This window comes from Pectinophora gossypiella, chromosome 9 (genome assembly GCF_024362695.1).
Source record: "Pectinophora gossypiella chromosome 9, ilPecGoss1.1, whole genome shotgun sequence".
NCBI classification, from domain to species: domain Eukaryota; kingdom Metazoa; phylum Arthropoda; class Insecta; order Lepidoptera; family Gelechiidae; genus Pectinophora; species Pectinophora gossypiella.
In genome coordinates this window covers 3,745,319-3,772,802 of record NC_065412.1, presented here as the reverse complement: position 1 = coordinate 3,772,802, position 27,484 = coordinate 3,745,319, and the positions used below count along the sequence as shown (strand labels likewise).

General features: G+C 36.9%; 1 protein-coding gene across 1 annotated transcript in view; it reads right to left on the bottom strand.

Moving 5' to 3' along the window:
• Nucleotides 1-13,808: 13,808 nt before the first annotated feature.
• Nucleotides 13,809-27,484, bottom strand: part of LOC126369434 (uncharacterized) — a 51,467-nt gene continuing 37,791 nt past the window's right edge. Inside the window, exons 4-6 of the mRNA XM_050013851.1 lie at nucleotides 16,495-16,609; nucleotides 14,959-15,118; nucleotides 13,809-14,655 (exon numbers count right to left, since the gene is read on the bottom strand). Of these exons, the coding sequence (XP_049869808.1) occupies nucleotides 14,523-14,655; nucleotides 14,959-15,118; nucleotides 16,495-16,609 (408 nt within the window). The 3' untranslated portion in view covers nucleotides 13,809-14,522. The remainder of the gene's footprint in view (nucleotides 14,656-14,958; nucleotides 15,119-16,494; nucleotides 16,610-27,484) is intronic.

The window sequence follows — 27,484 nt, the reverse complement described above, 5'->3', positions numbered from 1 at the left end:
TTCTTGATGTTAGAGATATCATGTAGCCTGGTAGTATGCAGGGTGTTAGTGACATCGTAACGAAAACTAAGAGGGATGATTCAGACCATAATTCTGAGTTGATATCAAGTGGAATTTTCCATCGCTATAGTATGAAACTAAAAACAATTAAAAAAAACAGTAAAATTTACATGAATTTTCCGACAGGAAATTCCATTTGATATCAACTCAGAATCTTTTGTCTGAATCATCCCCCTCATTACGGTTTCACTAACAGCCTCTATATACTACCAGGCTATGTGATATCTCGAACATTAAGATTTCTGATTGTTTGGGGACAGGACTGGTGCCTAACGTGCGCTTCATTCCTTAGTCGTACGGTAATTCAATAATTCTTTACTTTTGAGGTGACTTATTTTTAATTTATAGGGTTAATTTGATAAGTTAGAAAGACATTAGGTACCCTCCAAATCCTTATGACGACGTCATCGGAATTTCTTATTTTAACAATAGAAAAGTCCATCTTATCTCTTCTGTGTGTTTTTGACATATACTGGTGTGTGGAATTTCGTATGAAACTGCCAAAACGCTACTGTCAGGGACTTCATCATCATCATCAGCCCATTAACGTCCCCACTGCTGGGGCACGGGCCTTCCCAATGGATGGATAGAGAGATCGGGCCTTAAACCATCACGCGGGTCCAGTGCGGATTGATGGTTATTAACGACTGCTAATGCAGCCGGGACCAACGGCTTAACGTGCCTTCCGAAGCATGGAGGAGCTCGAGATGAAAACTTTTTTTTTGTGGTCACCCATCCTATGACCGGCCTCTGCGAAAGTTGCTTTACTTCAACAATTGCAGACCGATCGCGTTTACCGCTGCGCCACCGAGCTCCTCTAGCCAGGAACTTATTTCGAATAAATTAAAAAGTCGCTTTTCTTTACTCTGGGCCACACTATAACACTTTCCTGGAGATCGCCTAATTGGATAGAGCCGTGTCGTCGCAGAAGTCGATCCTAATTTTATTTGATTAGCTAACAAACTACGTCTCCGACCTTTTTGTAGGGAAAATGCGGGTGATTTCGTTTGGCAGATGGAGAAATGTTTTGTTGACTGTGAAGTGTCTATATTTGTTTTTCAACCCTGATTTGTAGAGATAATTTCTTAAAAATGACGAATACTTTATCCTCCTAAGGCCGAGATTTCCAGACACAATGGTTAAACAATAGGGTTTGGATTTAAAAAGGACGTTCGGTCTTACGACTATATATTTTTGTGTTCCGTTTCATCTAAAGCCATACATTTGCGCATCGACTTATTATTGTATTATCAATGGGATTCGAACTAAACTTGTCAAAAATCCCTTCTGTGCCCGAAGATCGAGAAGAAAAAATAAAAGACAACCAATGAGGATAGAAACTGCCTAAGTATTTCTTCCATCAGGTGTCGCTGCTGTTCTTAAATTTTGACATTTCAAAACTCTCAACTCTTTTGATTTTGGTTACCCTCATTCCAAAATAAGAATAAAAGTTTGCAATTCTTAAAACTAAGGAGATTGCATATCAAACTGTACAATAACTAACCATATAAGCATATTTATCATAATTAGGCAATGCAGGCCTACTTTTTAGTCACAAAAAAGAAACAAAATACATGAATACATGAGCGCGTCGTTCACATTCCGCATATCGTAAAGTTTCAATTCAACTAAATCGTTCAATCGGAAGTTCCAGAACCCACCCAAAATAACGCTGCACACGGTATATGTATCTACTATGAGTACCCATCACAAGTTTTACAAGCTTTTATTTTACTTGTAATATTTACCTAAATAGTGCCTTATCTAAAGCTTACCTAATATAAAGCTTGTACTTGGAAGTAATAAGGTGGAGTCTACTGTAAAGTAGCTTTTAAGAGGATGTCACATCAAACTAGTCACTTAAAGCTTTATCTTAGTAGAACATTATTATATTTTTTTTTGTTATTTATTAGGGGCCTTTGGCGGCTCAATAATAACCTTGATACCAGGGTTGATGAGGTTGGTATTCCACCTCACAACCCACACGATAAGAAGAGAAGACCATTATTATGACAATCGACAGTGACATTGTTTTAAGTTTACGCGGTTATTATCATAATTAAAGCACGTCATCAGCACGTTAAGTCATCCCGTGATCATGGCACTTGCAACAGTGTCGAAATATCGGGAGTCTCATATCCCCATTTAGACGCGGTAAGAACCCGTTATTATGTGCTTTAATTATAATCGACAGTGACAGTGACAAAAATAGATTGACATGTTACCTTATGCCAGGTGTCAACTGCATACATTTCTTTGGTGGTGCGAATGTGGTGACGTCATCATGGTGACCAAGTGAGATATACTGATATACCTACTGACAAACCAAATACACACCATACCAAAGACACACTAGAAGGGTGCGAAGTGCCGGAAAATTAAGACGGGGTTACCAAATCGAGTTTCACACTTCATCAATCTTTCTTAGTACGGCAACACTGTCTTCAGGGGTACCAACTTATGAGCTCGTTTGCAGAAACATCCCACAGAGACGGAAATAAATTAGAAGTGCCTAAATGTGCCGTCACGTAGTTGTGAAATATTGCGGCCAATGTATTAGCCCTAGATCTTTTCAAGGTAAGATGAAAAGGAGTTTTTGATAAGCGGCTCTAGCCTCTTTATAAATGCGTTCGAAGTCGTGCGTTGAAATAATTTGTATAAGAGAGGCGACGCCTGTAAACGAAATTGAAAATTTTCACCTTTCTTTTCTGCTTGGTCTGTGTTGTTTATTTTTAATGGAATTGAGTAGGTTCATTAAGGTTTTTTACACAAAATATAAGGTTGGTCGACAAAGACATTAAAATATACAAGTTTCATGGAATTCTATCATAATAACGATCTATAATTTAAACCTTCTAAAAAATATTTTTATCAAAGATAAATTAAATTACGAAATAAATCTCTATCAGTCAACTAATGATGCGTTCCTAAGTTTAATAAGTATGATAAGTAATGATACCTAAGTTTTTCTCTTTGTGATTAAGTGCTAATAAAACAATTTCAATGATAATGTTTTTTGCCTCATGCAGTAAAAGGTCTTTAACAAAAGTTTTATGTCGAATGCCATCTTAGCTTACTTAACAACGAAACTCGATTCCTATCTTCATGGTAGTCGAGTTTAGCTGGGAGTCGTCAGTCCAATTAAGCAAACAAGATGAGATATCTCATTACTCCGTAGTCCTTATAAGATGCAATGCAGAGCCCGTTATATTAAAGGCTGATCTATTAAGAAGTTAAGCTTGGTATTCAGCTCTGCAGTTTGTCGTGGAATTGTTTGCTTAGTTAATTTGAGTGGAATATCTTATTAGGCACCATTACGACTCCACGGTATCTTTTCTTGTGAGGGTTGTGAGGTAAATGACCGACCTCATCTTCTTCTATCGTGTGGGTTGTGAGGTAGATTACGAACCTCATTAACCCTGGTGTCAGGGTTACTATTGAGTCGCAAAAGGCCCCTGACATGACTCTTGTAACGACTACGTACTTAAATCAGTAAATAGTAACTGGGACCAACGGCTTAACGTGCCGTCCGAAGCACCGACCTCATCAACTCGAACAGTCCCACAACCTTCCACGTGATATAAAATAAATATTAAACCAGCTATCCGAATGGAGTTTTAGATTTGTCCGAATGGAGTTCTAGTCTTATGATTCGAACTTTAAAAATTACAAATATTTTTTTAAGGGAAAAACCGCATTTCACAAAAAAAAAAAAACACAAACATTACAATAATGCCCACTTTAATAGTTGTTACAGAAGGCGAGTTTGTGCTAAGGAAAGACAAAATACTAATTGGACATTGAATAGACCCTTATCATGAGTTATAAGACAATATGCGTTGATTCGATTATAATAATCTCATTTGCTTGGGTTTGTGTTAGGACCTAATTAAAGCAATTTTGTTTACGTCCAACGCCGGATACTTTATAACACAAAGAGATGGGTATTTTGCGAACTTCAAACCACAACGCTGTGCAGATCTCGACTTTATTATTCTTGGAATTTTCGAGATGATTGCAGAATGTTTTGTGCAACTCAAATAGAGCAACACGGGCCAAAGTTCAGTCATGAAAAAATACTCAAAATCAAGTTGATAAAAGATTTCTGAAAGATCAATCATAATTTCTTACTCAGATGTAAACATCTCATCGTGAAAATGAAATTCGGCAATGCCTTTTCATTAAAGAAAATTGGAAACGTGTGTATTGTTTGCTAAAAATACATTAATGCACGTTTGAAAATAATACATTTTGAGTATAATAAATGTAAAATATAGATTTTTGTATACATTAAAAATTCAGTAGATAATTGAATCCACCATTTCCAACTATTGCTGCAATGGCGTAATTGACTATTATTAAGCTGCTTAAGAATTTTGGTAAGTAATTAGGTTTCAGTACTTTCAGTTGAGAAGCGCGTGGAAATGCGCTTACTCACCGTCCCAATTTGCATTTTGCTACTAGAAAGAACTAAAATGCCGCCATTGTTACCTTAAGATTGCCCGTACAATACAATACACCTGCGTTCTACCCTGTACTGTGTAAATGGACCTGGAAAAGGACAATAGGTCGAGTCGTCGGCAGGAAGTTGAAAAAAGTTGTAACTCAAAAATTTTATTTCTCGGAAATACGTTTTTCTACAAGGTTATTTAATCCGCATCATAATATTCTGACAGAATTTTCAGTTTTGTTTTGTTTTTGCTTATATTTAATATCCGTCACAAAACCGGAGAAGCTCGATTTTTGTTTTGTTATTTTTATTGGATGCTTCTAATCACATTTAGAGTTTTTCAAATTAATAAGAGGTGGTTTATCTGCTCTGTAATATTTTTTAAATAAGGAGTAACATAGCATAACACAGCAACACGCCTATATTCCCGAAGGGGTAGACAAATGTGTGTAGTATACATAACCACTTCTCGCAAGCTATATTTAAGTCTCATGTAATATAAATAATACACACACACACACTCAAGACACAAGCTTAACAACAGCTTAGTAAGCTTATATTATATTTACTGTTGTAAAACTTTGTTATTTACTCAATATACTCGGGTTATTAAATCTGTTTGATTCAAATTATTTAGGCCACGAAGTCAAATAGAAAGACTGCCTGTAAATAGTTAAGAGAAAACCTTTTGTCTGCAGAAAATCGGTCAATATTACAAAACCACTATTGTTTAAGATTGTCTTTCTCAAATACAGGGTGTTAGTGACATCGTAACTAATACTGAGGGGGATGATTCAGACCATGATTCTGAGTTAATTATCAAGTAGAATTTTCCGTCGCAAAACTCATGATTTTTTTTAGATTTTTAAAATGATTTTTAATTCAATACTTTTGCGATGGCAAATTCTACTTGATATTAACCCAGAATAATGAGCTGAATCATCCCTCTCAGTATTCGTTACGATATCACTTACACACCGCACAAGTACATACAACTAGCAATACAAGTAGATAGGGAGTTAGTGACATCGTAAGAAATACTGAGGGTGATGATTCTGACCATAATTTTGAGTTGATATCAAGTGGATTTTCCTGTCGGAAAATTCATGATAATTTTAGTAAGTATTTTTTAAAATTAGTTTCAGTTCTATACTTTTGCGACGGAAAATTCTACTTGATATCAACTCAGAAACATGGCCTGAATCATCCCTCAAAGTTTTCGTTACGATGTCACTAACTCTCTGTACATTTGATTAAAGTTTCGCAATTGTGGATTCTGATCTTTCAAGCAGCTTTTTTCTGAGTTACAACATTTTAGTAGGCCTATAGTGTTTGCTTTTCTATTATAGTCTGTTTTGTTTCTCCATTCCTTTCTTGCGTTGTGAAAAATGGCTGGGTTCTCTTGTTTATTTATTGGAGAGCATTTTTCAGGGTCCCAACGTCAAAAGGCCTTTTGCCCTTGAGAGGAGTTATTTGAATCAAATGGGGATCATATGCTTGTGTTTGATGCGTCAGTACTTTACAGTAATGGGGCTATAATGTAGTGTTTTTTGACTTTTCACTTAGTTCCTACTTCTTTTATATGAATATCCGAATTTATTTTTCTTTCCGAGTTTTGAGTGACATTTGAATGAAAATATATATTTGCTTGGCTGAAAGTCAATTGTTCGGTTTCGGCTAACGTATCACATTATAGCATGGTGTACCAGTATCAGTGAATATTTAGTAGGATATTAAAAAGGCATTCAATTTGCTAAAGCTGCCCGGTTTTACGATTTTCACTGATATAACATAGCATAGATTCGTTTAAAAAAAACATCATATAGAACGAAAAATTGAAGGAAGGAGAGGAAGGGATAGACTTAGGAGAACAATTATGAAACAAATAAAAGAGAAGGTGCAGGTCGTGTCGTATCAGGAGGCGGGAATTTGGCGGGAAGAAGAGAGGAATGGCGATTACTCCACCGACAAGAGCGCAGCATTTAAATAAAGAGAGAGAGAGAGAGACAGAGAGAGGGAGGGAGAGAGAGAGAGAGAGAGAGACAGAGAGAGAACATGGCATCACATCTGTATCCTTGAAGGAGGGCAGAGGTGTAAAGTATGCACACCCATTCGTCTCCTGCTATAATGTTTAGGTACTATGTAATAGGGGGCCACCAGGAAGCTTTGCCATTACCATTAATCGCACACAATTGCTGGAAACCACGTGATATCAATTATCCAAATGACCTCCATGGTCCAGTGGTTGAGCATTGGGCTCACGATCCGGGGGTCCCGGCTTCGAATCCCGGTGGGGACATATCACAAAAATCACTTTGTGATCCCTAGTTTGGTTAGGATATTACAGGCTGATCACCTGATTGTCCAAAAAGTAAGATGATCCGTGCTTCGGAAGGCACGTGAAGCCGTTGGTCCCGGTTACTACTTACTGATGTAAGTAAGTAGTCGTTACATGACCCATGTCAGGGGCCTTTGGCGGTTCAATAATAACCCTGCCACCAGGGTTGATGAGGTAGACGAAGAATTATCCGAATTCACTGGTTTAGAGTTAGAGGCGGAATTTGTCCTCCGAGCAGACTATCACGGATTCCCGAACAGCATTTCCGCATTAAAGCACCCCAAAGTGCATGTAGTACAATTCATACAGATCATTTAGGCTACTCATCACAAGTTAGAAAGTCAGTAAGACTCGTTTGGATCATTTGAGGGTGTATAAACTTGCGCAGTCAGTCGGATTTGGAGTTTTTACGGCCTTGTCTCATTAGATATAACGAATTTAGGATCAGTCAGGTTAGGCCTAAGGGTGTGGTGCGATTACTGCCTAATAGCGGGTAGGACCAAAACTGAAGTGGATGACGATAGATGGAATTTGTGTGGATTCTTTATTTTTTTTACTTGTCTTTTGCCATCGCAGTGTGAGGTGGTGGTTTCGTAAATTATATGTGAAAAACTTGACGTACCTGATAAGTAATTATTTATTCGTATTAAGTAATAGATAACATCAATTCATTGGACGGATTAAAAAAATTCTAATTGATTCACACAATACTTATAAGAAAGTACCTGTAAAAAAAGAAAAAGGAAGAAGTTAGTAAGAAACAAAATAAATAAATAGGTTATAAAGTATATTTTTACCGTCGTCGCACACGTCGCCGTCGGACAGTTCTGCCGTTGCCGCATCGCACCCCCGCGCCTGCGCACTATTACTTACTAGCAGGTAATAAGAGAACACATATTAATGTAATAATAATATTATGTAGTACATAATATTATTATTATGTAGTGCATAATATTATTACGTAAAAAGGCCACATGGAGGCAATTCATCTAAAAAAGCAATATTGCTATTTGACGTTTATTGTCATTGCGCACTTATTTATATGTGCAAATGTCAAATTGCAATATTGCTTTTTAGACGAATTGCTTCAATGTGACGCGTTGTTGTTATCGTCTATCTCCCACCTTTCTTCCTCAAGCGATGATAATCTACTTATAAAAAAAATATGACATGATTTATTGAGAGTTTATCGCGTACCGCTGGCAGAGGGACGTTTGGCTTTATAACCGAAGTCAAAGTCGGCACTTTCACGTTGATCACAGTTTGAGAGAGATAGAAATGATTAAGGGACCTTTGATGTTCGAAGTTTGGGGTACTTATCGAACGTTATCGTAGAAGCATTTCACTAGGTTAATAATTATCGTTATAAATTCTGAAAGGTCAACGTAAAGACCTCATAAATTCATATTATATTCATGCTTGAGTTAAAAAAGGTAATTAAAAATCTGAATACGAGTGAAAAGTTTCTATTTTTGGCGTAATATTAATAAAACTGAAGTATTTAAAAAGAAATCTACACCAGCAGGTAATAGCCCATGAAATTGCCTCATCCATAAATTAAAAGAAATAAATAAGACACACTATTACAAATTACTACGTTAACGATCCGTAAAATACGTTTTAGCTTTTCCTACTAATTACAATGATAAAGTGCGAGCCGAAAATAGCTCATGTTAACCGTTATAAAGTTACAGGCAAAGTAGGGTTGGAAGGAAGGTACTCAATTGATTGACTCATCTGTTTATTTTTTGTCATACGGAAAAACGTATCAACGAAAAATCCGAAATAAGTAAATAAAAAAAAGATAAAATTATTTATTCTTCATAATCGGCTTACATAGTTAGCGCTTTTTGACCGTCAAAAATTAAATTACACATTATGTAACAGATTAAAGAAAAGGTTAACGTCGTGTCTTATAGGGAAGTCAAGTCGAATTGGCCTTTGATACACTGGAATGGAAAATGCTGCACCGATAAAAGCGTAGCTCTTAAATTGATCATGATAACTAGCTGTAAAACTACTACCACATCGGAAGCTGTATCGCTGAGGGAAAGACGTGGCCAGAAAACCTTCCAGCACAGTGCCTTACTCCTACTGTTTCATGTTTTCCTATCTTTTTTTAAGTTCAGTTTGTAATAAATCAGTGAAAGTAACTCTGACTGAATCCGTAGCATTTAGAAGTTACGTAACAAAATGTAAAGAAATATACCTTCTCCAATTGTATGGACGCTAATATCCAAATCATCGTCAATCACGGCAGTTCTACCAATTTACAAGTTATAATGAGAGAGAGAGAATTCAGTCAGTGTTACTGACACGGATTCTATAACACATTATGACTTAGCATAACTTTGATGAGAGTGCAGGAAGAAGTGTGTCAGGAGCGTGGTAAGTAGAATTTCGAGCCCTCTGCGTACCCCAACGAGAAATAGGAGTTATCTTATGTGTGTGTGTATGACTCATCAATTTGAACTAATATTTGGTTGATCGATTAACATTACGTTTCGAATTTTTTAGCATTGTCCTAAGTTTACTTTGTTGTGCTATAGCAGGGCCCATGATAAGTTAGTTCTTTTGTGTATTCCACTTTATCATCTTTATGTACCTCAAGGAACGCATTACCGTTTTTAATTTGATTTGTCTCATACATCAAAACATCTTTTGTTTTGTTTTGTATTACTGTTAGGTTTGTTTTCTTTTCTTCTTTTCAACCATAATACAATTTAAGCTAAGTGCAGCAACGTCTGTGGTCCAGCGATTGAGCGTTGGGCTCACGATCCAAAGATCCCAGGTTCGAATTCCTCAGGGGAATGACTTTGTGATTCCATAATAATAATATGTAAGTATAGTACTACATCCACTCCTCGCTAGCAATGTTTTAAAACCGGGCATAAACCCGAGAAACCACATGATTATTATCAATGATCCAAACACGAATTCAAACTTATGAAGTCGAATTTCTGCTTTTAATGTAAGTAAGTAAATTGACTCAACTCACTGAATCACCTAATCCAGGATTAATAGGTACAACCACACAGCGTTCACGGCTCATTACACAGAGGCTGAGCAGGGTTAACGGCAATAATTTGTAAATAACGAGGACTTACATTGGAAATTATTTATTGTAAAGGGTACTTTGAAATATGATGGTAATGAAAATTGGGTGAGAGAGTAATGTTTTTTTGGGTTTTATTGAATATGTAATAGATGATAGCGGTTAGGTGAGGAGAGATAGATGATCGCACGTGTTTCGGATACGTTATTTCCCTGTCCACAGAAAAGATAGAGCAAAGTTTTTCTAGTACAGTCCTTCATTGACTCTTACAGTATATGTTATACTCTGACTGGACTTATGAAGCTTGAACACATGTATAACTTCACGCCAGTGATATCTGAATGAACAGAGCCACATTGTAGCTACTTTACTAAAACATGGTGATCAGATCATAACCTATTATAATTGTCCATAATGTCCATATTGTGGATTCACACCCTTACTCGCCCTTTATTAAATGAATCGGAATGATAAAAAGCTGTATGTACGCATTCTATGTTTTTTCTCTACTTCTACTCTTACCTTGCATGCGACAGAGAAGTTTATTTTTAGTACTTTTCTTCCACTATTCTTAGTTCCCAGATTTTACTTTATCTTTCCGTAAAGCAAAATATTCGGCAAGCCATGTCTTGGACAATCTAAATTCTATGTGCGGCCTTTTGCCCTTATTGGGTAGCTGAACGCAATACCTTTCTGCGTGACTCCACCGATACTATTAATGACTTTTAAGCCTAACGCATACAAAACCGATTTTCTTTGAGGTTTTATACAAAATTTCGTGCTCCGATCCACTTGTCGCATTTTAAAGGTTGTGACCCAGTATTAAGGTTGAATCACAAACGTATGTAACACTATGTCGGAACTCTGAAATCTTACCGAATCCATAGAATACAGAATAATACTATGTATGGTGCGGAACTCTCCGCCTCGCGCTGATTCATATCGGGCGTCGACCTCACCCCCTCTGGGTCTTACTTTAGTCTTAAATGGCAGGAAGCAGCTACGGAGTAAGCACGCGGACTGTATCTCGCTTGCACTTACGCGGTAGGCAGCATACGAGAAGAATGAGATTTTTTGTAAAGTGTCTGAAGTGTGCCTTTCGGTTTCGGTTTTCCTAGTGGAATGTTTCTGCACCAATCCTCTCAGACGACGCCCTGAGCCGAGGTTCGCGCCCAACTGGGCACCCTCAGGCCTGTTGTCTTAAACGTTGTACCGGGTGAGAGCCTTCAGCGCTCCCCATTTGTCCGGCCAAGTAGTTAATGCCATCTGCGGCAAATCTACAATAAGTCACGTCAAAAAAAAAATCTGCACCAATTTATAACGAATATAATATATTATATTCTGTACCATCTCCGCGGGATGTACCTAATACATACATACATACATACATAAACACATAAACTCACGCCTATTTCCCACCGAGGTAAGCAGAATACTATGGAATTCCATTTGCTTCGATCCTGACACACTTCTCTTGCTTCATACCCGCACGTCGTTACCTAATAAGACTTTACACCGGCGAATGACAGCCAACAGACAAAATATCTTCGTCTAATTTCTACCAGTTTTACTGCCCGTTCACTGATTCTAACAATATTATTAATGACTACTGGTTTGCTCTAATGAATCTGTCTATTTGATATATGATGTTTGTGGAGCTCCTAGCCGCTTGTAGATTTACATTTATATCGGTTGCCATAACTATGTTAAGCTTGGTTGGTCATTGGGTGGGAAGCAATTAATTATTACTCTCGTAAACACTCTACGTGAAGGAAGATGCTTACCTGCAAAGTACTGGGGGGTTAAAAAGTTTGTGTGCATGGCTCACTTTTATATGCGCAAATGTCAAATTGCAATATTGCTTTTTAGTTGAATTGCTTCGATGTGGCCTCTTAAACCCCCCCCCCATTGTTTTAGGCCTTTTGGCATATATATTAGATATTTTAGTTACAACGTTTATGTGGTAATGTTTAATATAAAATATCAAAATTATCTAGCAATAGATGTTGTTATTTTACTACCAATTTTAGTTTCATTATTACGTGTAATATTTTTTCTATAATTCTTTATTTTTATTCATTATCAAATAATTAACAATAAACAAATTTGGCGATGAAAAAACATAAAAATGGAAAACACAAAGAAAAATAAAAATATAAAAAAAAAAACACAGGAAATACCTTAACTAAACATTGTAGCAGAGATCCCTGCTTAGTCAAATAGGCCGTTCGTGTAATTTGATTCTTAGCTTTTCTGTAATTGATGTGGGACAAACACAGTCTTAATTACGACATAGCTGCCATGTTAAGCAGCTGAAGGCATTATGACTATTTTTATTTAGGATATAAGTATCCTAGTTCCTAAATTTTAATACTTTTCTTCCACTATTCTTAGTTCCCAGACGTTACTTCATCGTTCTGTAACGCAAAATATAAGACAAGCCGATGATCTAAATTCTATTTACACCCTTATGCTTTCGTCAGGTAAGCTTAATAAAAACAGAAAATTTTTAAATTTATTTGTTTAAAAAGTACAAGTAATGAGGTACCTACCGACTAAATAACATTGTAATTAGTAAAAGTATTAACCAATTCATTACTTATTATATATAAAAAATTACGACGTCTTTCAATTTAATTTGCATACCTATATTACAAGTAAACGCCATGAAAGCTTTATGACTTAGTATGCAGCAGTAAACTTAGTCATTTGAATGAAGGGCGGTGAAAAGTTTTCCACGCTCTCATTTGATCATGTACCCACACAACTACTAGCAAATAATTATGTACCTCTGACTAGTCCAGTTGTTATAATTTGATATAAGAATAACTAATTACCAGACTAACAATGGTCCTACATATTATCGAACACACAGATTCTAATGATACGCACTTTGATATAAAATCATATTGATTATTATTATTATTATTGAAAAAATAGTACCTGTTGTAAAAAAATTAGTACCATCACGGTTCTGGATTTATAGCCATGTTTTATTGCACTTGCTAGCTTGACGGTGAGCGAAATTTGGCGAGAGTTAACGACAAGGTCTTTCGCTTTGATTTAAACGCCAAAAAATAGTACCGAAATAGTACTCACCCCCTGCAAAATACCGAAATTAGTACTTCAACTGTTCCAAAGTTATAAAGGCAGTTCTTTGATCCCGCTGGCTTGACGTTTTGAAAATACCTATTATCTGGGGAACGCTTGCATACTTCAGTATGTAACTAATGTCAATAAACTCGTATGAAATAGTACTCCCTACCATCATAATTTTGATCCGATTCTCTTTGTAGAAATATGTTAAAAAATCATCATAACCTATGCCATACATTAATTTTTTGGTATGGTCAAATTTTTTTTTTGAGGCCGCTAGCTTGACGCACACCATTTTTTTCTGCTTTTCTTGTACTGTACAATACTTACGTATACAGAAAGCTCGTTGAGGTGTGGGTACTTAGTTCATCTTGCGATGTTTGTACCTCTGACTACCCCAATTGAGATATAGTTTGTTATGTTACTTACATAGCAACGATACTGTTTGTTATTCATAGAGTAGTATGTGGCACACCCTTTTACAAACGTTTTACGATTCATTTTACTACTTTTTTAAAGGCTGTAAACGCAATTGCCAAGTCAGTAGTATAGGTTATCTGTAGTAAGTTTGTAGAAAAGATTATTTTGAACTGAAGTAAAAGGTTGAATTGTAAAGAAATTATTGCTAATTGCATTTGCCTTGATTTTTAGTCTACTTAATTTCATATTTTAATCAACGGTCTCAATTGTTTAAAATAAAAGGGAATATTCTATTTTGCCTTAGTTTGTAGACCTTATCAGGTATTAAAAAAAAAACAACTAATTGCGTAATTATGTGTATGTTATTTATTTTTAGAACCCAGCTGTTTTCTTATCTACCTATGTACATAAATTATCTCTTTCCCAGAAAATATTTACAAAGTAGTTTATTTAGTACTTAAACATTTAATTACCGTTTGTATATATTTACATTTTAAAGTCTAGAGCTAGTGTATACTGAAAAAGAACCACTCACTCTGGTTCACTATTTCAAGAGTCGCATATAAAAGGTATTGTGAAAAATGCTTTGAATTTTTTACCAATACTTTACCTTTTATGAAATTCTAATTTTAATTTTCCGTCCGACGGCTTTTCCTAGCCGTCGACTAGCGCTGAAAAGTGTAAATAAATAACATACATAACAGTGTAAAGGGATCTTTTCATGTCTTATTTACAGCGGAATATTCTATTAGTTTTGAGAAAATACGTTGTGTTTTACTACTATGCTAATATGTTCTATTTACAATAGTAACCTGAGAATCTATTTACACAAGTTTCACTTTGGTTTCACTAATTACTAAGCATTACATTTCATTAGGATCACTCCACGGAATGTCTTTAGCTATAATTCTTCTCACGTACACAATCTATGGTTATGGTGAGAGCGTGTCATTTTATATGAGCCAGGCTACGCGTCCGCCTGTCTCGCGTTCGTCGGTGACGTCATCGGGTGGGGATATAGTGACATTGGCGGGCGCGGGTACAGAGGCGATAGGTGGCGCTTCACTAACGCGGCGGCGCGTGAGCGAGCGCTGTGGCTCGCGTCATTTGTTGCAGTCTATGCGCGCGCACACGGCCGCGCTCAAGAGCGTAGCGGCAGCGAGAGCGATTTGCACACATGCGATGACGACTAAGTCTCGCGATGAGGGTTTGGAGTCTTCTTCCACGTTGATGTCTCTGTGGAGGTAGGTATGAGATAAATTAGTGATTGGTCATGATTAAAACATCCCTACGCAAGTTGTTTTTTTATCATAGAAAACTGTGGAGTTAGTTTTCTGGTAAGCTGTTTGATAGCCTATCTGCTTAGCCTAGGTGCAGTCATTTTAGGTAAATGAACACAAAACATATAATTTTTGTTACTTACTAAATACAGATATTTCTGTATTGATTTTTTTAATTCCGTCGGATGTTTGTTTGATAGCAACACTACAATTGTCCAGATTAGTTTTGGATAGCTATCAGACATTGAATCATTCTTACCCATAGTCATAGCCCGGGGGATCCAGTATTGTTCTACAGCATTGAACCACCAGAGCAACTAGGAGGCACACTGCAGCTGCCCACAGCACGCTGGCTGCGCTTGCGCCGATGGCGGCACTTGACACTGCGCCCCAACCTCGGGATGTGTGGATTGATACGGCTGCGTTGGAGAAAAAATAAAGGTTATTTTTTTTAAAGAAGTTCCGAGGAGAGCGGCTAACATAATTATAGACCTGAAGATGAAGATGTGCCTAACTATGATATTATGAAAAGCGATGACCTATGTCAAGAAGATTAAGATTACATGTGAAGATTAAGATTGCTTAGGTTAAGGTTTAGATTAGGTTAAGATTACTCTAGAAAACAATTATATATAAGCTACCTATATAAGTTCTTTATAGAATAATCTTAATCTCCCGATTATCTTCTCCAGACGTCATGACGATGTCACGCTGGAACAATTCGCTTACACTGATGGTCGGTACGGATTTGCTATTAGAGTATTTTAAACAAGCTTATGTTTAGCTAAATTGTACTGCGTGATACGTTAAATCACTCTCCCGCATCTTTAAAGGGGTAGATAAGATAACGTTTTCACTTACACACAATGTCAGTGGTTTTTCCTATACAATACCTTGGTATCCGCTCTTCGCTCAGTACTGTGAACATACCACTACGTGGTATAGATGGATATGATACTAGATGTAAGAAATAATTGGGTTATGACGAGCGAGGTCGATCTTATTGTTTTTGTGTCATTTTTATTAGGTATATGTTTCGTTTCAGATATCTTTCTGTGTTGCCAATTCATATCGTGTAACATTGATTTCATCTCATCTCTATTGAATAACATATGTTTTCTTTTATAAGATGAAGCATTATTTTTATAAAAATATCTTATTATCTCATAATTATATATCATAAGCTAACAACTAAATACCCAATTGGGGTAGTCAGAGAGGTACATTTCTTTTATCGCAAGATGTCTAAGTCCCCACGCTTCACCGAGATTTCTGTTAGACCAATGTGATAAGTGATGAATCGTATCGCCGTCGTATCGAATCTGGGGTCTAGAAATACTACATTGAGCATTTCATCTTACAACACAATTTGCTATTCCATACTTACGTATATAAGAGTAAGTGCGTCATGTCAAAATTTTAAATAGTAATATTGCTTTTATATTTCACGAACTGCTGAATCTGGGCATTTAAAACCTTCTGTGAACTGTTGATGGTTTATAGCACCAACTTAGGTGGCCTTAGGCGTGCTTGTGAAGGCACGTTAAGCCGTTGGTCCCAGTTACTACATGCTGATGGAAGTAAGTAGTCGTTACATAAGCCATGTCAGGGGCCTTTGGCGGCTCAATACTAACCCTGACACCAAGGTTGATGGGGTTGGTAAATTACGTCACAAGGCGCACGATAGAAGAAGAAGAAGCTCCAACTCGTGAGTAAAGCACGATTTGGATTCCGTCTCTTTCTCTCTCAGTGTGCACTACTAATTGTGAAAGTCTTCATTAAATGGAGTATGCACCTGCAGCTAGTACACTGATGCCTCCAGCCGGGATCCCGAGCCCCATGTTGAATTTCTGCCGCTCTTCTATAAACGCTACACTTCCCATCACCATTGCTGATATGCCACATACTATCTGTGAACAAGAACAAAACGCAAATTAGATTCAATTTTAGAACCTCGAATGGCATTTAAAAGAAAAAAAAGAAAATTATTACTCCCGGACACCACAGACACAGACAGACAGGTACATTACAATCAACACAGGAGAGAAACCACACGGAAATAAAAAAACCACAAAGACCAAAAACCACTTAAAAAAAACAATTCACTACTAAACCGGAGTAAGAACTTCAATACACCAACTTAAAGTCTACAATTTTAGAAGTTTGCATTTTGCTAATGTTCTTCTCCTTCTATCGTGTGGGTTGTGAGGTGAATTACCGACCTCATCAACCCTGGTGTCAGGGTAACTATTGAGCCGCCAAAGGCCCCTGACATGACTCATATAACGACTACGTACTTACATCAGTTAGTAGTAACCGGGACCAACGGCTTAACGTGCTTTCCGAAGCACGGATTGTCTTACTTTCGGACAATCAGGTGATCAGCCTGTAATGTACTAAGCAAACTAGGGACCACAAGGTAATTTTTAACTAATGCGAACTACTTACTTGTGTTAATGTTGTCGCCTTATAATAAAAAAAAACACGTAACTGCATTTTGAATAAATTGAATTTTTGTTGAAGAAATTCAAAACAAAATTTTGATGTTTCAAAAAGGCGCTTACGTGGTTTTCATTATAAAGAGTCTTTTATGTCAATCCCATACATTTTTATGACTGTCATTGTCCCTTTGGTCCCTGGTTTAGTGTTCGTGATGTGCACACATAAGTCACGATCGTCTAGTGTTTGACACTCTACATACATACATAAACAGCCTATATACGTCCCACTGCTGGGCATAGGCCTCCCCTCAATCAACCGGAGGGGGTATGGAGCATACTCCACCATGCAGCTCCAATGCGGGTTGGTGGAGGTGTTTTTTTAATAGCCGGGGCCAACGGCTTAACGTGCCCTCCGAAGCACGGAATCATCTTACTTTTTCGGACAATCAGGTGATTCAAGCCTGAAAAGTCCTTACCAAACAAAGGACAGTCTCACAAAGTGATTTTAACAATGTCCCCATCGGGAATCGAACTCTGACCTCCAGATCGTGAGCCTAACGCTCTAACTACTAGATCACGGAGGCTGTTAGACCACGGAGGCTGTTTGACACTCTAGATTGTGGGATTTTTTTTCTATTTCGAGGCACTTGCGATCGGCCGTGCGACCATAAGCAGGTGTTTTAGAATGTAGATAATAATATGTGGGCGTTTATAATCCTGTGATTACATGGCCCCCGTTTCTTTCCTCTATGTCAATAAAATGTTCTTTCTTTCGAGTCACCATGTAGGAGTTGAGTGGCAAGTGGGTTGACATGGTTCTCTAAGTCTCGCTCGGTATTTGGCCTTTTGGTATATTTCTTCCATTATGGTTGGAATTCCCAAGTACTCGTGGAGTTCTGACATTCTTGTAAACAAAGGTGCTTTGGCTATTCTTTTTAGTAAGTACACTGTTTTGGACTATGAGATAAAACTAACCTGACAAATTAAGTAGGTACTTAAGTGATTGTTAATGAACTGGAACTGCCCATAGATTCCGCTCAGTGACGTAACTATGGGATAATAAACTGGCACAATGCCAAAGGCCAACGGCTTAATAGGCCTCAGGGTGGCTAGTTAAAGTGATAATTTTTAAATGGCCACTTTTTTACCTATCTATATAGCGGTAGAGTGAATATTAGGAGTGAACATTTAATGTATTATTTTTTGCGAGAATGCGGGCTTAGCACCGTAAGCGCGCGACTCTTTCTCGCCTAGACATACGTCACCTGTCACTCTCTTACAGTACTGCACAGAAAGAGACAGATGATGAGCATATGAGCATATTGAACGGTTATATTCCAGAACTTACTTAGATAGCTTGTAAATTAATAATAATCTTACTATTTAGCAACTTCTTCGCAGAATTATAAGTATAGACAAAACCTGTAATATAATAATGTCGTGAATATAACAACAATAATGTACCCACTTAGTTCTAAATTCAAATTCGATTCAAATTCAAATTTAAAGCTAACAATTGATGAACATGGAAATTAGCATTCGGTTAGTATTAGTATCGAAGCACTATAAGCATCTATTGCCGCAAGTAATTGATCCTGATTGAAATTACAGTAGGAAATTATCTATCTATCTATTCCATTTCAGTGAAATCGAACTAATACCATAACCTCGTACAAGCAATGTAAGTACTGTTGAAGCATATAATGATGACCTATTTCCTGCCATTCAAAGCCGAGTGGAGTTATTGAACGTCGCGTCAATAGGATTTCAATCTAAATGTCTGGAGCGCAGCTTTCATATCTGTCGGTATTGAGCATTAAAATGTGAAAATACAAACATCTTATTCAAGTAAATATAATTGTGAGTTGTTTTTTTCTGGTCTAACAGCGAAGACGCGATATATTGCACTGGGCGTTGTAGCTTGCTGTGTATGTGTCGTGGCCAGATCCTAGAATTGATCATTTCATCATGTGTTCGACTATTTCATGAAATGGTCATATTTCATGAAATAGCCAACTTAAGTTGACCATATCCTTGAAACTTCAACATTTAATGATATTTCAATCAACGTTTGGCCATATCTCTTTTTAATGTTTTTTTTCTTTTTAAAGATTTTATAATAAGTGAACGAGTGGAATGGCTTTTGGCTGTAATATTATGCTTAGTAAAGGTTTGATATAAATGATAATTAAAATACTATTTGCACTTATGTTAATTTAGGGGTAATTTATATTAATTGGGAAACTAAACAAACTATGAAAAATGTTGTAACACAAATCGTTTCGTTACTTCAAAAGCTAACGACTGGAAACGTTCGATACGACTACCTTTTTTTTGGTTTCGCTGTCGTCACACTGGCAGTTTCTGATTACGAGTCGTTTGCAAGCCGACTGGCCAATTTTGCTAGGTATTTTTTTTATTTTTTTTCATAATTTTGTACTGTGTTTTTTTACTATTAGAAACAAAGTGGAGTAAGATAAGAATATTATGTTTTGACTGTTCAGTACGTGAGAACTTTCTATATTTCGAGCTTTTCGTATCGAAAATTTCATCTTCTCCTTATCGTATCCTGGTATCAGGGTTATTACAAATAACAATGTAATTATCTTATCAATAAGACTCGCAATTACATTGTGATTGAAGTCAAGATATTTTAAAATGCGAAGACGATATTATAATAGAAAAACAATATAATAACAATAAGGAACATGGATGAGAGAGAGTGTGTGTGTATGAGTGATATGATTCCGGGCATTTATAGTAAAGGGTAGACAAATCTTGGTCATATACAACTTATATACTTAAAACTGAAGTTAAAAGGGTAAACACAATTACAACTTTGTTGAAGAGCATGTTCACGAGTTAAACTTAAGAGTTGTTGGAAGAAAACTGTCTCGACTGACTACTGGAACTTGTTGCTTGGTTTATAAAATCATAAGTACCTAGTTATTTACAAAGTATTTTTCTACTTTATCATCATATGACATCCACTTCCAAGTGAAAAAGCAACCCGATTTCGACGTAAGTTACATCTACATCTGCCTGTAAATATATTTTTTGGACTTGCATCGTTGTTGACTTTCCTCCTACAGTTTTCAAATCTTAAAACCCCTTAAAACAACTCATTTTGAGGTCGCAGGTTCGAATCCAGCACAGGCCTAGACCAATGATTATTGAATTTGTTTTCATATTCATGTTTGGATCATAAATGATTATCACGTGCTCAGCGGTAAAGAAAAACATCGTGAGGAAAACCACATTCCTGAGAAATGCTCTTTCGGAGGCGTATGACCTAACTTGTATTGGGTTGGTTTTCCCTTCGCGGGTTGGTCAGGTCAGACAGGCAGTTGCTTCTGTAAAAAAACCGGACCTGTCAAATCTTCAGGTTACGTAAGCTTACCCTGTGAAAAACGGGCTGATGACGGACTGGAGATGATGATGAGTTTTCTGCGGAGGGTTGACATCCGTTAACAAAGGACATGTCTGGGGTACAATGTAATAAAATATACAAACCTCTTATCGCATAAGGAAAAATATCGAAACACGCACATCTACGCAATATCACCATGTTCCTGGAATCCTTAATTTTTCCGTCCCATATTATGTTTTAATATGTAAAAAAGAGAATTGGGGGCCTGAAAGGAAAGGACAATAGAAAATGGAATGTAATGTGAATAATGGTAAGTCAACATACTGGATGATACGTATAATGCATATTGAAGAATGTCAAGTGGACAATGAGAGGATTGTCTGGTTGGAAAAGAAAAAAAATAGTGATTTTTTGACCTATACCTCTAGATTGATTGTTTACTCGACCGATTACACCAAAAGTACAGCTCGGATACTCCATACAAAAATCCAGTCCTTACCGTCTTATCCCGTGCGTGCGAGTGAGACAGAAAATCTGTGCGCGCTCCTTTCCTCCTTCACATAACATAAGCTCACGACAATTAAGGTAGTCAGAGGTATATCTATCGGGAGATGAACTAAGTCCCTCGCCGAGTTTTCTGTCAGACCCACGTGACATCCCTCCCCGGCTTACGCGAGGGGTGAGGTAAATCAAGCTCGCTCCAAGCTCGTTTCAGTGGGGGGCGGAGTATGTCCATCCTATACACGTATTTTTGTTTATTCTATGCTAGAAGGAATGTGTTCTCTATACTTACTGTGTGTCAACAAATCATGCCCAGTGAAATAAACTATTCAATAACCAGGGCCAGGAAGAAAGGAGCATCGTGAGAAAACCCACATTTTCGGAAGTATGTGACCTAACCTGTACCTATTAGGCTTTTTACCCCAAGGTCAGACAGACAGTCGCTTCTGTAAAAAACCGGACCTGTCAAATTTTCAGGTTAGGTAAGCGGACCCTGTAAAAGGGGATAATGCTAGGGGGGTGATGGAATAACCAGGGCCAGAGTCGAGATGACCCCGTACCGGATTATTTTTGGCAGAGACTGTCCATTGCTATGCAGCGTAAAATGCGGCTAGTGTGATGGGCAGCCTTGCGCTTGAATTAGTCAGGGGTGAGCTTTAAGACGAGTGCCTTAGATAGTACAGTGTTTTGTAATTTATTGTGTTATTTGTTTTTGACCAATATTTCTAAATAAATTCAACAACTCATCTCTCTTATGTTCTCTCGTTACTTAGCATGAAGTTGAAACAGGGGAGGTTAAATGGCCACATCGAAGCAATTCATGTAAGAAAGCATTTGCGCATATAAAAGTAAGTGCGCAATGCAAACAAATGTCAAATAGCAATAATGCTTTCTTAGATGAATTGCTTCGATGTGGCCATTTTAAACCCCCCAGTAACTGAGTAATTAATTTTCATCCAATATAACGTAGATTGGTTAGCAGTAAAAACAATTATTTGATATTAATCGCCATTGCAATATCAGCATCTAATCCAGATCACTTGAATATCAATTTGAATATTAATTAAACATAGTTAATGAACTTTAGCCTCTAGCTAGACGTCATGAGAATATAATATATGATAACGAGACGCTTAATTCTAAGACGCTTCGTCGGGACACTATGCTGTTTAAAGAAATAAATATACTGACGGTCGCAAGTCAATATATTTATGAAAACATTATGTATATATACGTAAAAATGTATGTCTTCTTCCGAGAAACTGTGAATGGCATACTTACAATAGGTACAAGGAATAAAAATAAAATTGCTATTCAAAAATCTAGATTAAGTAAATTAAATTCATCTTTTTTGGGGTTATTTATACGTTTTTACAATAAAATACCACATAATATTTTGAATTTAACGAAATAAATTTACAGCTTGTGAACATGATATAAATTCCGTCGCGAATCACTTTGTGACCCATGGGTTGGTAAGGACATTCCAAGCTGATCACCCGAATGTCCGAACCTAAGACGATCCGTACTTCGGAAGGCCCGTTAAACCGTTGGTCCCGATTACTAAATCGTAGTGGTTACATGAGTCATGCCAGGGGCCTTTGGCGGCTTAATAATAACCCTGACACCAGGGCTAATGAGGTTGGTAATCTATTTCATAACCCACACGACAGGATAAGAGACCTACGACTTTAAGAAATTTATAAAACATAACCCTCTTTCTGGCGCAGTCGGGGAAAGACATCAACAACAACGACGCTTTGTTGCTGCGTATTTATTAGTCTCTTTACCCGACTGCTCCAGAAAGAGGGTTATATTTTATAAATTTCTTAAAGTCGTTAAAAGACCATGTGTAAGTATGTATTTACAACGGTAAACACATGTTTTTTTTTCGAACGTAAAGCTCTTCAAAGTCTGACCTTGTTTTGTTAAGCAAATTACGAGAAACGTATACCTCAGAGAAACCCGCTAAACACCCAAGGCTTTAGAACAACAACGAAAAAGACAAATACATCAAGACCAACATTTGTATGCCTAAGGACTCGTTACTACCCACTCTCTATATACAGGCTGTTAGTGACATCGTAACGAAAACTTTGAGGGATGATTCAGACCATGATTCCGAGATAATATCAATTTGGAATTTTCCATCGCAAAAGTATAGAATTGAAAATAATTTAAAAAAACACAAAAAGTCGTGAATTTTGTGACGGACAATTCCACTTGATATTAACTCCGAATCATCGTCTGAATCACCCCCCTCAGTATTTCTTACGATGTCACTGTCACCTTGTATAATAGTTAATGAAATTACACCATACTACTAGACAAAAAAAAAAATAGACTAAGAATAGATGTAACAAAAGGAAGATTAGTCTTTATAAAAAGACCTTTAGGTATATCTAACTATACTATAGTATGTAGGTAAATTACTGATGGATTTTGTATCATGAGGTTGGACAGATGTCTAATCTGCCAATAAAATTTTACATCAATTTTAAGGTTATTTCCAAGAAATATAATTTATGGACGTAAACATTACCTGAATTTAAATTCTGTTTTGATCGAAAACTCACCTTAGCGTCACCTTAATCAATACAACAACATAGTTTGCCTGTGAAGGCCCACGGTCTTCAACTTACTACTTCTTCTATCGTGTGGGTTGTGAGGTGGATTACGAACCTCATCAACCCTGGTGTGAGGGTTACTATTGGGCCGCCAAAGGGTCTGACATGGCGCATGTAACGACTACTTACTACGATCCTAACACGTAATAGGCTAGTTTCCAACTAGTCAAATCAGTTACTTTTTACTAAACTTCAAAACACGAGATTACTACGGAATTTGTATGAAAAAGCAACCTGTGATGTCATAGAAAAAAAACTTGATGAAACGTCGTACTCATTACTTACTTACATTTTTCTTTATCAAAATTCATAAATATGTTAAATTGGAAAAAGAAATCATTTTTCGTCATCTGTAGATCTGTGTTTATTTAGTAATCAGAATTTCATAACTTCTCTTTACCTAGGAAACTACCCAATTTTCGCTTCCGCTCATCAATGCATGCATGCTCGTCGGTTTAGAATACTCTTGAACGGGCCTTTCTTTAAATCATGGTATAAGAAGACCAGGTATGCTCAATCCTATGACAAGCCGCCATTGCTAGCCCTTTGATGACGTAAGTGTTACCACTGTGTTACCATTAAATTGGTATCTGCAACATTCCAAGGACGTAAATTTTATTATTGAAAATTAAGCGAATTACTGCTTAATGTATTGTAGTACTATTACTTGTCACATAGTATATAAAAGTCATTAAAACGTTTACTAAATGTTCAAAATTTCCTTGTAAAGTGAATATAAGAACATTGGTTGTGGGCAATTTATTTTCTACGAAATGGCAACGCAGAATGGAATGACGTCAGCTGGGCTAACCTTGAAATGCTAGCTGTCACTTTTGAGCAAACCTGGTTTTCTTATACCATGCTTAAAATCATCTTAAATTTGATTGCGGTATGTACGCCTAGGCCTTCCTCCTCCAACTCTACACTTACACCCACTACTTATTAAAATACTTATTTACTCTAAAGTTAGCACTGGATCAACTAAAATCTCATATCACCAAAACGTTATCCTAATATACTCGTATAATGAACAAGTTAAGACGCACCTAAGCTCTGTTCTTAAGGGTAAGCCTATGACATCATCGCTACCAAAACGTGAATGACTTACAGTCTTTTGTAAGGGTTTTATGAGTTCAAATCATCAGAATTCTTTTACCCAGATTAGATACCTTTGAGCAATGGAACGCAGTGTTCTAGGCGTCTAACGAATCGACCGTGTGCGGAACACTACACTGCGCTCCAAAACATGTATCACTGATGTAGAGACAAGGTCCGCTAAACTGAAGTAGTACTCGGCCAGGACAGGTTTGTCGGATGCATCCAGAGCGATGTGCACGAGTCATTACCTACTGAACAGCTCAAGGCGGGTATAGAAGTCGAGGCAGACTTCGTAAGAGATGGTGTGACGATCTCAATGCTTATCGGAAGGATTGGTCGGATATCGCGCTAAGTCGAGAGGAATGGATAATTCAAAGGAAAGTCCTTACCCAGCAACGGAATCGAATAGGCTAGATAAGATAAGATACCTTTGAATATTGGTCAAACATCTGTCTGGATGTTCCCTACATTTACAACAGGGACTTTGCTCAGCGATCGGATAGCGTTCAAAATATACCAACTATGTCTGCATGTTGTCTTTAAATTCAAATTCAAAAATATCTTTATTCAGTATAACATAGTTACACTTTGAATCGTCAATTTTTACATAACGAACGTCTCATCCGCCTAAAACTACTGCAGCTTCTCACCACCTGTATAGCCGGGGAAAAGAAGCTGCAAGAAAAACTTCACGCGGGAGGACTTCTGACCGAAGGGCGTGGTATATCGCCATTGTTGTAGTAGACCAAAAGTGCCCAGTTTGTGTGACTGTAAATTTAGGTTATGGTATATATATCTATGGGCTTTTATTACTTGATATAAATAAATAGATAAATAAATAAATAAGGTTCCCCTTAACAAGGATTTTATGAAGAGACAAGACTCATTTCGTGAAAATCAATCCCTCATCAACTAAACCTACGAAGCTGAAAATTGAAACGTCGCGCGCGAGGTTAATCTTTTAAGCAAAATGACATTTTAGAATTTTAGTGGTTTATGTTATAAAAGTTCAAATTTACAGAAGACAAATTGTTGATCTACTTAACGATGAAATGTTTTTTTTGGAGAAATGAGTTTATAGTTGGTTATTAACAGAACTGTTTTATAAGATAAGCTCACGACTTTACTAATTAATTGGGGTTACCGAATTGTGATAGTCAGAGATACATCCATCGCTAGGTGAACTGAGTACCCACACCTCATAGAGCTTTCTGTTGTTTTGATTTTGTAATTGATTTATAAATTAACTTTAAATAAAGGACAAGTCTAACAGCCTCCGTGGTCTAGTGGTTAGAGCGTTAGGCTCACGATCTGGAGGTCCGGGTTCGATTCCCGATGGGGACATTGTCGAAATCACTTTGTGAGACTGTCCTTTGTTTGGTAAGGACTTTTCAGGTTTGAATTACCTGATTTTCTGAAAAAGTAAGATGATTCCGTGCTTCGGTGGGCACGTTAAGCCGTTGGTCCCGGCTATTAGCCATAAAAACACCTCCACCAACCCGCATTGGAGCAGCGTGGTGGAGTATGCTCCATACCCCCTCCAGTTGATTGAGGGGAGGCCTGTGCCCAGCAGAGGGACGTATATAGGCTGTTTATGTTATGTTATGTCGTATCAGGTGGCCAATCATATTTCCTCTGCGGTTCTCTATAGTCTTCATTATGGTTCTTGGTTAGGTAACTAGTACAGTTCACGATTGTTTGTGCGCGGTCGTATAGAAGCTCTATGCTACACGTCCTTATTCCACTTGTGTTACTTTATTGTTGAGACACGTGCAGTTGTGGTTTATGTTATAATAGCTTTAGGTAAATATTTAAATTATCCCTTAACTTTGTCCTCTCTTATTTATACGGAGTTGGCTTCACGGAGACGAATTATTGTCCGATTAAATTATTGTCCGTTGTCTTGTCAAGTTTTCACATTTTTTAACAACACGATATCAGGTGTTCATTGGCAGGGTTCGCTTACCTAACCTGACGATTACACAGGTCCGGTTTTTTACAGAAACGACTGGCTGTCTGACCTTCCAACCCGCGAAGGGAAAACCAGCCCAATACAGGACCAGGATCCCACCACAAGGATCTCAGGTGTTAAGGAAATTATATTTATTTTTTATTTTTCCTGGTGGTGGGGTATATATATATATACGAGTATATACGTATATACATAATGATATATGTATATGTAATGATTTGTAATAGGTATATATATTTATATATATTACGAATCATTACACTCACATTTGTACGATCTTTGTTTGTCTCTGAACACTTTTATGTCTATTCTGTACTGACGTTCGTACTGTAACTCAAACACAGTCCTGTAATCAACCCTACGCTTGCGAAAATGTTTGTCAAAGAAAATTTGGACCAAGTAGAGTAGCTCCAGGCAGTTTCAATTTAGAAATAGAAATAAAAACTGTTCAGAAACGGCCAAAAATAAATAGGTAAAGTTTTTATAGAATTGATTGCTGTGCCGTACAGTATTTACTAAAAATTTAAGTCAACTGTATCTACACGATATGACAATAAAGACTAAAAGTTAAAACATTAATCGCTAGGAAAATTTTATATATTTTTTTTTATTTTTTATTTTTTTTTTCTTTTTTGTTAGGTTTTTGATGCATTTGTAGAACAAAATACGTTTTATAAAATATACATAACCCTTTATAGGATCATTTTGCTTTTCTTTCTTTCTTTCTTTCTTTCTTTCTTTCTTTCTTTCTTTCTTTCTTTCTTTCTTTCTTTCTT